This window comes from Myotis brandtii, unplaced genomic scaffold (assembly GCF_000412655.1).
Source record: "Myotis brandtii unplaced genomic scaffold, ASM41265v1 scaffold2637, whole genome shotgun sequence".
Lineage (NCBI taxonomy): Eukaryota > Metazoa > Chordata > Mammalia > Chiroptera > Vespertilionidae > Myotis > Myotis brandtii.
Window position 1 is genome coordinate 112,705 of NW_005360037.1, and position 16,100 is coordinate 128,804.

Consider the following 16,100-nt stretch of genomic DNA (forward strand, 5'->3'; position numbering starts at 1 on the left):
CTAAAATTGTAAAAAAAAAAATATTAAGCATGCCCTGTTAACTGTGATTGATTTATTCTGATTAAGAAGGCACATTCTAACCTGGCTGACAGCTGCACTGGGGACTTGGGAGCTTACCTGGGAATGCAGCCCCTCCTCCTTATCAGGGAGCTGCCTATTATCATGGAAAAATTAACAAATTTGTTGCAGAAACCAGAATCGCCAGCCCTTTGAAGACCCCCAGCCCTTGCATATCACTAGCCCTGTGAAGATCCCCAGCTCTCTTCTTACCTGTTAACTGCCCATTTGGCATACTCTTTGGCTACTTCCCCATGTAATCTTTGTACTTCTACCCAATATAAGCAATTGGCTTATGGTGGGGTGCAGAGCAGATTTTTGTGTATGACCCGCTGCTCTCCCATATTGCTGGCAGTATTGGAGTAAATGATCATACTAGTATATGAGTCAATGCTGTCTCTGCTTAATTGGCTGAAGTAGTGACAGGCAGCATGGACACATTGATTGTCCATTTATCATAACACATAGATACAGACAACAGTGTGGTGATACCCAGAGGGAAGGGGGGTGGTGGCTAAGTGAAAAGGGATAGAGGGGGAGAAAGGGAGACAGAACGGCTTTGTTTTGGGTGGGACACATGATGCAGTGTGCAGATGGTGTTTTATTGCGTTGTATACTTGAAACCTGAATGGTTTTGCAAACCAACATCACCTCAATAAATTCAATTTAAAAAAAGTAAAACAAAAATTAAAATAAATTGTAGCCCTCAGATACAGCTTTGTGGTTTTCCCTTTTCATGTTTGAAAGGTAGAGTTTCATGTAGTACATGGACTATTAATGAAGCTCATTCCTTTGAAGCCCAGAGTTGGCTTACTGTCCACGCTGGTGAGCAAAAGAGTAAGAGGTCATTTTTAACATCTTTTGACCCTAAATACCATAGCATGCCAGGCCTCTTTCTCTGGATATAGAATTGCATGCCTACATCTTCTTTTACTTGACCCTTTGTTTTTCATGGGACTGTACAAGTTTCTCCCTGATTCTATCTTTTCTACCTTTCCAGTCAAAAGATGTTAGTCTCATTCTTCACCACACTTCCTATCTCCCACCCCCCCAACCCTTTTTGTGTCTAGTTGAGTTCTATGATAGCAGAGACTGTGTTTGTTTTATTCACTGTTGTATTACTAGCACCTAACATAATACTTGGCACAGAGAATTTATTAAATAAATATGTGTTGCAGGTTTGAATAAAATGTTAAGGTTGGATTTCTTTTGGTTATTTATAATCTGGAAAAATATTTATTCATTTATCTAATTTTTCTTTCCTTTGGAATAAAGTAGATCAGTTCAAGGAGTATCAGAGCAGGAACACAGACAACATACTTTGCAGGACAACAAAAATTGTGAAAAGCATGGTTGCTTATTTCAATGCAAGTGAGTGAACAAGGAAAATCTTTCCCAATTTGTAGATATTGACTTGAATTCCTTACCTGCTATTGATACAGGAAAAGGCCAAGTTTTTATTTGATTTTATTTATATAAGAATAAATTCTTATTCCATTTGTTACTTAATATTCAAATGTTAATGTCAAAATAGACACACTCTGTGTGCTCACAGTAAGGAAATTCAGAGAGAAGTACCTTGTATCGTTATCACATCACATACGTTTCCAAAGCTTCTCATATTTAGCCTTGATGGAGAGAAAAAGCAATGATAAATAGCCCCATGTTTGTGTAAATCCTGATCCATGTGCCCTCTGACTCCTCAAATGACTGAGTAGGTGGAAGCATGCGCATGCATTGTGACAGTGTGTGCATAAATACTGTCACATGTAAGGCCAGAAGCAGGGTTACATAGAGAGGGCAAGTCACAAGTTGTCAAGACTCTAAATTGAAGTTTTGTTTTTATCAGGGCCTAAGAGAGCCAGACCCACGTGAAGTCATGGCCCTTAACCACCCCTCTCCCACATACTGAGAGGAGAATTCAGATGCCCATTGCAGTCAGCTGGTCAGATTGCTTCTTGCATGCTTCTTGCCTCCACTTCACTCTACCCTAGTAGACCTCCCTGTTAGACTGAGTGAAATCCTTGAATGTAAGATCATATCTTTATAGCCTTTCTACCCACATCACCCCCAAACTTGAGACTCCCAGGGTTTAGTACAAAGCTTAGTACATGCTCCATAAATGTTTGTAGATTGAATTAATGAATGAACCAATGTTGCTCTGGCCAAACCTGCAGCTTCCACACCCTGCATAATTGCATGCAGTACTGACCCTGAAGATAGGAAAAGCAACATAACTGATGCTGTAAGAAAATGTTTCTTGTTTATACTGCTGCATCTCGATCTTTGGCTGATCTAAGCACAAAGAGAGCTCTTTCCCTTTAGAGAAAGGAGGTTTATGATGTGTGGGAGAGCTAAGAACAATGGGCTCAATTGATACACTGGAGATGCTCTCAGCTTCTGAGAGCCTGGAAACTTCATCTATAGATCAGTCCCATAGGGCAGAGCCAAATAATGGCAGACAAACACAGCTTTCTTGGGAACTGGCTTTCTGCTGTTCTGAGGCAAAAATACATTCACTCTATAGCATTCTGAATCAATTCTCTAAAATACGGTGCTGCGTCCTTGTTTGCCAGTGTCTAAAAATAAGTCCTTGTCATATCTTTATTCTTTTAGTCTTAAAGTCATCCAACCAGACTTGCTTGCAGAATATTAATTGTAATGAAGCAGAAATCGGGAGATTAAATTGAAACTATTTTTGAACGGAGCTCCTTAGGTTTCTCTCTAGTCATGCTCCTTGCCAGCTGCAACTATGAGACAATGAATTTATAGTGAATTTTAAGCCAGTTTTCTTTAGGCTGGTCATTAGAGTACTATTCAAGAGTACCAAATGCTAGCTGGGTATTTAATGCTGTGTCCCAAGGGCTAGTGGGCTGGCCAATCATAGTAGTAGATGTCATTAATCATTTTAATACTTTCCTGCCACAAACTAAATTTATATTGCCCTTACCATATTTGCTCTGCTTTGACATTAAACCTTTCATTCAGTACTTCTCAGATACATGAGAATTACTCATGTATGAAACATTAAGGATTCATTGGAAAATTCAAAGAGCTAACAATAACATAATTCTAAAGACACTGGAGCTGGGCACCATTATTCTATTGAAGTAACCATGTTTGACTCCGAATTAGCAGACCACTCTGAAACCCAGCTTAGGAGAAAAGAAACCCTAAAACAAGCAATGAATTGGTATCAAGATCTGAATTCTAGTCCAAGCTCAGAAATGTACTTTTTGGATTAATTTTTTTTTTGCCTCTATTTCTTAGTGTCACCAGGTATAAAAACAGAAGTGATTTATCGACTCTATTTCAGAGAATTGTGAGAATGACTTGGATAACCTGAAAAAAATGAATGAAGTCCTTGAACAAAGCAAAATAAAGACACAATTATTCAAGTTCAATTGTGAGTTAAACAGAACAATTCACTCAGACGACACAATGTTTGAGAACATTCTTAATTTTATTTTCTTTAATTTTATAAAATACATTTTGTAAGATAAGTTTCTAAAAGTTTATCCTTTATGTATGTTAAAATTGAAATTCTATATCAGAAATGAAGGAAACTCTTGCAGTTGATTAACCCTCTTTGTGTGTATATGTGTGTATGTATGCCTGGGAGGTTTTCAGGGAAGAGTTGGTTATTTGTTATGCTATTAAATCAAAACAAAACACAAGGTATGGATTACTTCACTTTCCTTGATCTTGATTGGTTTCTTACAGAATTTTTTCCATCTCCTCCCTCAATGCAGCCTGGAAGCTTATCTAGTATACTGGTCTAAAAACAAATATCAGTGTCTTTTTGTAAAGATCTTACACCTCCTTAAACATTGCTGAAACCACTTTGGGAGAAAAATATACAACTCTTTACAACAAAAGAGCTGCCTACAGCCATACCCATAAAACCTTTCTTTCAATAATGACCAATCAGCCTTTTATATTTTAACCCAAAGTTAATAAACAAGAAAGAGAAGACTGAAACCTGGTTTCAAAATCTTTCCACCTTTCCTTTTCTGTGGAAACTTGCCAACCAAATAGCTGACAGCTGGTGTATTCAGTTTAGTGATCTATACCAGGAAAGAATAACCTCTATGTTAAATCTGACTCTTTAACACACCAAGGTAACATTGTTAAATTAAATCATCCCGCACTAGCTAGAAAGAACAACCAACTAATTATTAAAATAAAAGGTTATTCAAATTGAGATTAAAATTCACCAAATCTGTTTCTGCAAAAAGCAGAATAACTTATAGAAAATTCCAGTAGATGTATGGAACTAGCCAATTTTACATATCATTTGTGATGTTTAATGTCCAATTTTCATTAGTTAAAGAATCATATTCAAAGGATCATTCTCCAGACCTTTCTGATACAACCCTGACCAAGTGATAAACAAACTGGAAAATGTGAAATGTGCATCAGTCTAAAACAAATCAAGATCTTCAAATCACCTACAATGACTGAATGGATAATACCCTATGAGAAGAGCACCATTGTGAAGGTATGACAGAGGCCAGAGTACACAAGTAATTAACAGAAAAAACACATGCTATCCAAAGAGTTATCTATCCTGTGTCTACCAGAGGGCTGGCTCCGTTTACACCATTAGCCACTAGCAACTGCTGTTACTTAAGCCAGTCTTTTTTCATCTGAGCTAGTTTTTCTCTATTCTCAGCTCTTTGGAAACCACAGGGTTGTCATGGTAGCTGTTCTCAAGGAAAAGGGAATGAGAAAATGCTGACAACACCCTGTTTCTCTTCTTTAATGAGGTGTAAGGCCAGGTGCCCCCTCTGTCTACACAGACACTATGCTCCCTTATGCTGTAAGTAAGGTTGGCTGAGTTAGGGCTTAAATAGTCCTTCGCTATTGGGGTCAGTGCTCTCTTTCTATGGATGAAAGATCCTTGCTTTGACCCCCTTCTCCCAGCTGCAATAGGTAGATTTGGGCAAATGCTCTTATTGTTTTACTGGCATTTTTTTCTTCTATTTTCAGTGGTAATAGGGAGACAGGACTGAGCTCTCTGTTTTGCACACCAAGGAGAATATATTTGGTCCCTTATCATCTAATGGGGCCAGGTACATTCCTGCTCTCTACTTGAGCATCTTTCTTTCCACTTTGTTTCCATCAGTGGAAGTGCCCTTTGAGAAGAAAACACTCCCTGGTCCTCAGGAGATGCTTGAAAGTTGAAGTAGAGCCTCCATTTCTTTGTGACTTGTAGTGGTGGAGTCACCATCTTAAGCATTTCCCATTTCTAGCAGGAAACAGCTGTGAAGCAAAATGACTAAAAAAGGAACATAAGAGGGGAGAGTCCACAGAGAGACATCAATCACCACAAGACTCTCCTTTCTTGTTACACTCATCAAGTAAGAAGAGGGCCAGTCAGTGGTAAAGGCAAAGAGTTAACATGGGAGACACAGCACTGTAGGCTGTGTGGTTAGAGCCTTGCTGTTAGAGAAAGGGAAGTTTCTACAGGTGATCAGAACTTGGTGCCTCGGCCCATGAGTTTAAGGACAGCAAAGTTGTAAGTGGCAGCAATCATGAAGGTGAGCTGTAAGGAACAGAGAGAGAATATGAGTAAGAGTAGAAAAGGAAGCTTTCTCTCTCCTCCAGTCCTTTTAGGAATGAAGAAGTGATGAAATAGTATAGCCGTGGTGGCTCAGTGGTTGAGTGTCAACATATAAAACAGGAGGTCACCGGTTCGATTCCCGGTCAGGGCACATCAACCGGTTGTGGGCTGGATCCCTAGTTGGAGGCATGCAGGAGGCAGCCGATCAGTGATTCTCTCTCATTATTGATGTTTCTATCTCTCTCTCCGTCTCCCTTCCTCTCTGAAATCAATCGAAATACATTTTTTAAAAGAAGTGATGAAATAAAACCATAGCTAAATAAAGGAAAAATCCCTGTTCTATAAAAAGTAGCATGTCCCAGGCTTTTGTCCTATATACTTGACTAGAAGTCCTTTCTGAAACATTTTCTTCTAATGTCCCAGGTACAGAGAACCAACTCGGCCTGATTTATTCCATACTATGTTTGGCCTAGCACTGACTTTTCTTGAGGGAAAAGTAAATGATACATAGGTCTGCCATCATCTTACTTTCATGTCTGAGTGACCTGGAATCATAGAGGGCTTGCTGCAGACACACAGCCACACTGTGCAACACAGCCCGTCAGTGCATCAATTTATTTTACAAAATGAGAAACAACTAGACTTTATAAAAACCTCAGCAATAAGGGCCAGGAGTTCTGTGAGCTTATCCTTGCACATTCACCACTTATTCAATGACTTCAGATAAATTGCCTCACCCTTCATTGCCCTGGGTTTTTAATGTGAACCGTGAATGCACTACATTAACACTGTGTTGTAACACCAGCAACGGAACTTGGGACATAGAATCACATTATAGCAATAACAGTTCTCATACTGTCAGAGAATCCTTCCCATATTTTCAGGAGCGTAACTAAATCCTTTGGAAAGTGTACAAGATAGAGTCATATTTACAGTATATAGAATTCCAGGCTTTGGAATATTATTTTTAGTAATATTCCAGTGTTCTTGAAACTTATCTGACCAGGATGTGTTGGGAATTAACTGTAATGTAGGATTGCAAAGCATTTGGCAATATTACATGCTCTGTAAATGCCAAATATTATAATTCTTATCTATGAATCTCTTACCTCCTCTTCCCTCATACCACTTTTCTTGTCCCTGCCTAATTTCTGAAGTTTTTATGCCTTGCCAACCAAAGTATAGATATACAGTCTCTACACTTTTCTGTCTCTTCCCAGTAGCTTCTCTCCAGCATTTCAAGCTTAGAAGGAATCTATCTTTTTGCCTTGCAGCATAGCTGAACACCAGCTATCCCAGGACCATTTATTGGCCAAGATAATCCAAAGGCAACTTACCAGTGAAACCAGTGTGGCTGCAGCCCCCACAAATGCAGCAATGAACAGGTGGAAGGTCATTTGGAACTACAAGAAAGTGCAAAAGGAAGAACTATTTCTTGCAACAGCAAAAATATGCTCTGCTATAGATCATAAGCACAGCTTTCTGAATATGTGCTGATATCTTTGTGTGTTAATTATGCATCACTAAGTTGTCACTTCCTTGAGTGTAAGCCTTCCACTCCTAAATGTACACCATAATACTCAGAACACAGAATACTCATAAAACACTCATAAAATATTTTAATCAACTGGTTTCTTATCATTGTGCCCAGGGTCCCAAAATTTAAAATCAACATCTTGTTTTCAAAGAAATTATTCACCGCCTTCTTCCTCAGGATTACTTTTAATCCTTTGATTCATTTGTGTACAATAACCTGTCTCAATACAATGTTTTCCTTCTTCAAATGTACTGTTTTTACTTCACATTGGAGATTGAGAAATTCCAAACTGAAAGTGTTTTTGTAAAACCCATGAATATTTCTGTGCACAACCCATTTTCTTCATATGGTTTTTAACTAAAAGAATAAAAATTTCCATTTGGGGGATTTTACCATTAAGCTCTTTCTATACCTAAAGTTACAAATTTCTCTTTTAAGGGAAGAAGTCTTGAAATAGAAGGCTTTCTATGCAGCTCTAGGGAACATACATATTTTACCACCTATGCTCATTGGCTCTGGCACATTAAATCAATATTTTGTAGAAAACAATTTGCCAACTCAAAATCGAGCAAGAGAAACTGTGGTCCTTAAAATTAAAGGCTGTGGGAAGGAACTTGTATGGTACTAGCCATTCCACTATAAAGTAACCCAAATGGATCACTTACCTCAGCTGTTTTGCAGATGGACAGAAGGTTAGAGCCACACACCTTGCCAGGGAAAGCATTCCATGGGAGAACACCTAAGTAAGATACACAAATCAACTAAGGTGAGCTCCATGGGCTTTTGGGCTACATGGCGACTTTCCATCTTTAACCATCCTGGCTGAAAATTTGATCCTACTAACAATCAGGATCGTCTTTTCTGAAGATTTACCAAAAAATAGAAGGTGGTATTGAACAGTTGTGAAATCTTGTATTTGTTATTGAAATGTACTGCTGAAAACAGCAGTCAAATAGGGTAGAACAGTGTGTACAGTCAAGAAATCTTCCCCCACTTCCAAGAAGTTTCTTTCGAAGGGAAGACATCTCTCTAGTTTCAGTGGCGAGGGTTTAATAAACTAAGGTCTAGGCATCCCTCTTATTTCCCCCCATAATTATCACCCTCCTTACCCTAAATAAAGAACTAAATTAATACACTTCCATAAGGGGGTTGAGAAGCCAAGACACCCATGCACTAACTCACCATACATTCTGGCATCAGCACATAGACTGCCTATACTGGCAGAGGTCTTGCTGGGGAAGGCAATAGACTGGCAGGTGGTCCAGGTGTTGAAGTAAATGTACACAGGCACAGCAGAACAGGCAAACACCAGTAGCCACACAATGGTCAGGGCATAGGTGATGCCAACAAACTAAAACAATTGACATGGTGTGATTAGAAATGAGCATTAGCCTGTAGACATTGAAACACAAACTGGGAGATCCTGGAGTGGTATGTGCCAGAAATAGAACCAGATTCCAGAGATCTCCACTATATGAAATTAGTAAGCAGGGCATCTCTGCCAAATGTCATTGGCAGTATCTACTAGAGAACTGGCCCTGAGTGTGACAGAGGGTGGCAGGAATGGGTGGGGATTGGAGTGAGAAGGATCCCTGGGTTAGAGAAGCTTCAGGAGATTTGTTGGGCAGATAAGGTGTGAAAAAATCAAAATAGATCTTGAAAGAAAGTCGTGCCATTTCTTGCCTTAGGCTGAGCTTAGAAAAAGTTTCTTGTCACAGAACTTTTGATCCCTAGTCATTAAAGAAAGCCAATAGGAGATTTAAATTTCAGATTAAAAAAAAACCAGCACCTTTCTAAGCCAACTGCTGGCCACAAAAGACATCACCACAACCCACAGATGTTTAGCCCCCAAAGGAACCTTTAACTCTAGAGGCTGAAAACCAATGTGTGCCTCAGTAGAAACATGAATAGTCCCCAGTCAAAGATGTAGCGGTAAATATGTAGATTTATTCTAGTTCCCTCTGGGACCTCCAACAGTGTAGGATCCCAGAATATTGTGAATTCCACCTTGGAGTCAATTATTTAATTTCCATGATCCACCCCCCTCTAAGATTAGCTACCTACATTTCAGTTCTATGGGTAGCATTGTAGACTCTTGAGTAGTCAGATCTCTTGTTGTGGTCCCTCCTAGGAGGGGAGTAAAGGGATCAACAGATGGCTTAGAAATGGTCTGATTATACAAAATATCCCACAAAACTCATGCTTTTCATTTTGAGATGAAATTTTCTAGGGAACTTTTCAAAGGTGAAGCTAAGCCAGCTGGGCACCACGTTCTTCCTGACCTCATTCGGCTGTAGCCATCACTTCCTCACTAAAAGGCCAGGCACCTAGAAAGTTCCCAGCCTTGGGTGAGGGTGAGGCCACAGACTCATGCCCCATTGTCCCCCACCCCTTGTTATTGCCACAAAATCCTGAGGATGATCACCTTGTCGGGATGTCCTAGCCATTTTCCCAAACAATGACACACCCGCTCCAAAGAATGAGCTTGATGTTGGCCTCTGGAACCCCTCCCCTTCTGGCCCCCTGTTACCGTTGCACTGAGGCCCTTGCCGCAGATGGTGGTCTTGTAGTCGCCAAAGATCTGCCTGACTGCGCCGGTGGTGTAGAAGCCCTCAGCCAGCAGGAGGGCCCCATAAAGGAAGAAGAAAGAGGCAGTTCCATAGATGACATACTGGAAGGCATGGATCCTGCATTAACAGATAGACAAATGAGACCAGAGAATCTTATTAATTGAGGAACTAGTTCCCTTCCTGCATAAGTGAGATGGACACTTAAGTGAGCACTTAAACAAGATTTAGAGGGATCACAAATTTCCGTCTCCATGCTTCCACCTTGTCTGGATTGAAGTAAAGGAAGATAGGGAATGTGCAGCCAGAAGCACATGCTCCTCGATGCACACCTTGCCCACCTTGTGACCTGAACAACCAGAGCCCTAGGCTCCTTTGCCTGACCTTTCCAAGATGCTCCTTCAGAAGAGAGAGAAGTTGGACAAGAAAGGTGATGAGGAAACAGGAGTCTAACTAGCTCTAGGAATAAGAGAAGCTAGGACTGGGTATGTGCAGACTCAAGTTGTGTGTCAAACCAAGAGCAGTGGCCTGACTTTGTCCAGTCATTTTACCTCCCCCAAGTTCTCTATACCTACCACTTTGGAAGCTCCAACTCAGTCAATGTTAACCCTATTGAGCAAAAGTTAGAATGCGTGGAAGAAAACAAGGGCTAGGAGATGGGCTAGCAGGTAGACCCCTACTTTATGAACTTGGCACTTTTCCCTTATTTAGGGGTTCAGATGTGGAGTTGTGGCATAGGTGGAATCAGCACAGAGAGGAAAGACTCAGGAATCCTTTCTGGTGCCACACCAATCCCCTACTTGTCACTAAGTATGAGTTCTATATCTCCAAGATGGAGAGAAAAAGAGAAGGGTTTTTATGGGATGACAGGTACTTACACATTGATGAGATACTCATAGTCCTGGTAGTTTTTGGAGAAATAGGTCTCAATTAGTTTTTCTGTACCAGTGAGGGCTTCATGTCCACAGCCACAGAACAGTGCCACCCCAAAGAAACACAATCCAGTGGCCACCAGGGAGGCAAAGGGGGCCCCTACGAGACATCTTGCACAGCACTCTAACAAACCTGGGGAAGAAGAAGGGAAAGCAATCAGGAATGTACAATAGGAAGGTAATGCCACTCTTACCTCTCTGCCAGACCAGTCATGCTCTGTGTTCGCATGCATGGATGAAGTGTTACCCCAGAGTCCAAAATCAGCAGAGTCTAGAACTTTAGGCTTCTGGAATGTGAGATTGACCCCAGAAACATACTTTGTTCCATTCTTGAAAATAAGTCCTCTCTTTTAATTCCCAGAATTTGTGTGTGTGTGGGGGGGGGCGGATATTAATAATCAATAATTCAAGTAGCAAGCCAGAGAGATTATGCAATCATTCTCTCCTGTCTTATCACTCTTATTTGTTTGTTTTAGTCATCCATCAACTCTTATGGAGTACCTACTATGTGCCTAGCATTGTGCTAGGTGTTATGTGAGATGTGAAGACATAAACGACAGATTCAGTCATATGGGAATCTTGTTTACTGAGAAGAATGAGTTTGGGAGAGGATGGCTCCCTCTGGCCTCTTGGCCTGATCCCGAAAAGGTACAAGGAATAAAAATGTTAATCTCTTTAGAAAAGAGTTCTTTATATGTATACATACATAATATACAAATATACACACAGATTTTATATATCTGTTCATATATCATATCATATGTATATATATGATATATGAATTATTTTACATTTTTATATTATATGTATATATGAATTATTTGAATTCATTATGAATGTATATATATTATATATATATATATATATATACACACACACACACACACAAATAAGTGGAGGGCATGTCATATCTCAGCACATCCACTTGGCTCTTTTACTTTAGTTTTTATGCTGGGCAGGGACTCTGTGGGATTATCCATATTGTAATTAAGGGTTTGCTTTGGTGGTTTGGTTTAGATGTTGTCTAAAACCAGCAACTGATCTTCACTGAACAAAAAACATTTTCTCCTGTAATACAGCACTGACTTAACAAAATTCCAGAAAGTGTTCTCTTTCATTGTTGGACTGTGTTAAATATGTTTTATATTAAAGATGGGAAACCAAGAATTTGATTGATGCTCTTAATCATAGACCCCATCTCATCTCACAGGGGTATATATCTAAAAGATAATTTGGGTTCTGACCGGTTTGGCTCAGTGGAGAGAGCGTCGGCCTGCGGACTGAAGGGTCCCAGGTTCGATTCCACTCAAGGGCATGTACCTTGGTTGCGGGCACATCCCCAGTAGGGGGTGTGCAGGAAGCAGCTGATCGATGTTTCTGGCTCTCTATCCCTCTCCCTTCCTCTCTGTAAAAAATCAATAAAATATATTTTTAAAAAATTAAAAGATAATTTGGTTAGTTACACATTTTTAAAAATTTAAACAAGATTCCAATAATTCACCTTTGTGTGCAAAGTTCTTCCCAGTCCCCACTATCAGAAATGGCAGCTTCAAAGAGTTAAGTTACTTTTTAAAATCTAATTGAAAATACTCTCCTTATATCTATGCATTTGGGTTTTTATTATTCTTATCTGGAACTTTCAGGTACTCATATATATATTTTGAAGTTTGGAAGTTAAGAAAGCACCATTCTGCTCTGGCCATTGTGGCTCAGTTGGTTGAGCGTCCTCCCGTACACCGAAAGGTTGCAGGTTCAGTTCCCAGTCAGGGCACATACCTAGGTTGCTGGTTCGTTCCCTGGTCGGGATGCATACAAGAGGCAATCTATCGATGTTTCTCTTTCTCTCTTACTCTTTCTCAAATCAATAAACATATCCTCAGGTGATGATTTAAAAAAAAAAAAAGCACCATTCTACTAGAGCAATTGCTAACAATTTGCAATCGCTAAATTTTAATTAGTTAAAGGCCTGTAGACACACACACAACACAAATAATCAGCAAGTGTGCTGAAAAGTGTTATTTTAGAAGAGCATGTTGGGACTTCTTACAAAAAGAAAGTAAATTGTATTAATTTTTAGGTTTGGATTTTCATGCAAACCTCACTTGTCCATACCAGGTACCAGGGACTAGAGGAGTCATTTGCCCAACCCTATTAATACCAGTACAGCTTCTTTTTAGCCCTGAGTGCTTAACCATCTGGTGATTTTCATGGCAGAATTACATCAATGTGAACATTTTCTGAAGGACTAAATGATCTCTATCATGGAAAAATTGAGATAGACACATTTATCTGTTCTCAGAGCCACAAAATGAGTGAGTCCTACACCCACCATCCCCTAAAATGACAGCCCTTCCTTAGTCCTCAAAGAGCTTCTTCCTCAAAGATTCTTATATATCACACCAGAGATTAGGCATGGAAGCTCAAGCAAAGCAAAGCAAGTAGTTGACATTTGCAGCAGAACTGAATTTCTTTTCCAAGAATTGTTGTCAGAAAATTTGGCCTCTATTGGAAGCAATCTGTAGCTGTGATGCCATAAGTGAAGTCAGAGTTTACTTAGCGTGAATTTTACAATAGTTCCCGGTAAGAGTGTCTCATCAAAGTGAGCCTGTGGCATATGCACACACACACACACACACACACACACACACACACACACACACACACACACATATGCATACATGCAAATATGAACACATATGCATGTGTATACCAAAAGAAAAACACATTTGAAATCGATCATTATTCTTAGGAAACATTCCAGAAATTTCACAACAGGTTAAGATACTAGATGCATATTGTAAGTCAAGAAAAGGAGCTTGGAAATAAACAGTGCTGCCATTTTCCTTCTCTGTCTATCCGAGTCTTCTCCACACCCAAACTCTTAGAGTCTTCTAGTAAAGAAGTTCTCTGAAGCCTGGGGGTGGGGGAGGGGAAGATCAGTGACCCCACTGTTCCCTCTCTCCCTAGCACAGGGTCAGGGCTTGGACAGAGCCCTCCATAGCTCCCCCAAACAAAGAAGCCTTGTTTCTCCCAGAGATCTCAGGAGCCTCATTGGTATTCTGTAGGGGCCCATAGGCCTGGGGGTGGGGAGGGGGTCATGCCCAGAGAACAATGGCAGAACTGTTTGTTTAGAGTAAGGAGAGCCATCCACCCTAGCAAGTGACTATCCTGTGCCCACTCACTCACCCCAGCTTTTTTACCCTGGGAAGAGCTAAATGGTGGTGCAGGTGTGATCAGGGATGGAAGAACTTGAACTCTTGCTAACCAGAGAATTCTACTCTAAGTTTTAGCTGATGCCCACTCTAGTGTTGTAAAGATGAAGAAAAATCTTCTTTAGTGTGTCCTAAAATCCTCTTTAGATGATCCCTTGATCATCTCCACCTAACCAGCGAGTATCATATGTACTGTTCTTACTGGGTGATAAAGGGCTAAATCTTGGGAGCAACTCTGAATCACTAACTGATATTCTTCCTTTTCACATCCATTTTTCATCTGTTTTCTTGGAGCTCAAATAACTTAGTAAGACCTTTTCTGATCTACTGGCACTCAAAGCAAGGGGCAAAAAGGACATAGGTTTTAATGAGTCTCTACCATGGAGTCAGAAATATAAATGGCCCTAGATAAATCTATCATTGTTGAGCTATAAACAGTTCAACAATATTGGCACAAGCATCAGATGTCCATCTCTTCACAACTGAAATGAAGTGATTGTTCTGGGGGTATTTAAGTTCATCAGAAGTGAAGAGTTTGTCAATCTGTCCAAGTGAAAAAAATCAAATTTTGGGTTCCAACTGGGAAAAACTCAAAACATGCAAGAAATTTGGTCTTCATCAAAGTAGTTGACAATCAAAATATTCTGAAAAGGGTCCATTGGTACACTTTCATTTTTCACAGCCCAAGAAATGTCCATGGGAATGTGGGAACAAGAGCCTAAAGCTATAGGCTCTCCATTTCAGAATCCTTCATGGTTGGAAAGGTATTGATGTGATTCAGGAAGGCTCTGAGGAATTCTGGAGAAGTTCCTTGTCTCTCTCAAGAGACAGTCTCACATTTTCCAGGGTAAGTACACTCTGCAACATAGTAGAGTTAGCATAAAAATATATAGTAATAATATTATCCAATGCAACTCAGTTTGATTAAACCAACTAATTTTGACTAGAGGCCATAGAGAAAAATAATGACCCACACCCAGTGTTTTCCTTTCATTTCTGTTTATGTAGATTCAGTACAGTTATTAAGCACAGTAGCAGTTACCTAGATTCTATGAGACACAAAATGGAATTATAAGGCCCAGTCACTTTCTTCAATATCCTTTCAGTCTTGTTGGAGAAAACAAACTTATGTCTGTGAATCAAAGACTAAAGCTACCTATCATCTTATGTTAAAATGTATATAATCAAACCCTGTGGGCAAAATGTAAGCAAAGGGGAAATATTCATTGTTAGCTAGATTTATCTGCAAACTCCCAAAACTAGTATAATCAATCTGTGATAGAACTTTAAGCCCTTCTCACCAATGCTCTTCGAAGGAGTCTGAAAAAAGGTTGACAGCACTATTGTGACTCTTATTCAGGTCCATGTCCATCCAAAAGACTGTATTGACCCTGATGCTGTCTCTTTAAGCAGGAGTCAAGAGCTCCCAAGCCCTCCTTTCTTTCCCATGCCCTGGGCACGCCTCAAGGGCCAGCTCCATGATGGTAACTCAGTGTGAATCTGGGAACTCATCAAAGGGAGGAGAGGAAGGGCCTCATCGAAAGCGATGGTAGAAAGAGACCGATTGTGCTTTGCACAAGCTCAGCCTGTCCCTTGAATCCAGCTGACAAAGGGAGAGATAGAACCCTATACAATTGAACTAAACAACAGGCAGGCTCATTGAGTAAAAAACTGGCCCTATCTCCCTAGGTCTCTAATCTGCACTTACCCTCCTCCCAGAACCCACCCCTTAACCTCACCCCATGAACAGAGGCCTCCTTGATCAGGGTCTATAAGCAGTTGACAGGGCCAAGATGCTAGAGCAGCCGTGACTGGTACTGGGGATGGATGGGGACCAGGGGGTGGGTTCTAGAAATAAAGCAACAATCAGCAGGAAGTACTAGTGGCAAAGACTTTTGCTTCTGGCCTTATCCTGGTCAGACAAGGCCCTGCCTATAATCTTGTCTTTCCTACATGAAATCAGCACTTATACCACATTTAAAGGCTGGAAAGGGGCCCTGCAGTCATGGGGCATGACAATTCAAGCCTACTAAATAGACAAGGCATATGGACAGAGTTAAATCAAAAGGAATCTCAGCCTCCTCTTTGAACAGGTATTACTATTACCATGGCAACAGCATCTGGACCACCTTGTTTCCTATACTCCCTGCTCCTTCCCAAAACACACACACACACACACACACACACACACACACACACACACACACACACACACACACACACACACAC

At 40.3% G+C, this 16,100-nt stretch overlaps 1 protein-coding gene across 2 annotated transcripts in view; it reads right to left on the reverse strand.

Annotated features, from left to right (window-relative positions):
- Window positions 1-3,499: 3,499 nt before the first annotated feature.
- PLP1 (proteolipid protein 1) overlaps window positions 3,500-16,100 on the reverse strand; it is a 16,168-nt gene continuing 3,567 nt past the window's right edge. The window contains exons 2-7 of one of the 2 annotated variants that reach the window (XM_005868123.2): window positions 10,606-10,792; window positions 9,691-9,847; window positions 8,343-8,511; window positions 7,826-7,899; window positions 6,961-7,026; window positions 3,500-5,605 (exon numbers count right to left, since the gene is read on the reverse strand). In XM_005868123.2, the coding sequence (XP_005868185.1) occupies window positions 5,534-5,605; window positions 6,961-7,026; window positions 7,826-7,899; window positions 8,343-8,511; window positions 9,691-9,847; window positions 10,606-10,792 (725 nt within the window). In that variant the 3' untranslated portion in view covers window positions 3,500-5,533. Of the gene's footprint in view, window positions 5,606-6,960; window positions 7,027-7,825; window positions 7,900-8,342; window positions 8,512-9,585; window positions 9,848-10,605; window positions 10,793-16,100 lie in introns of both variants that reach the window. The other variant, XM_005868122.2, reaches the window with a different exon arrangement.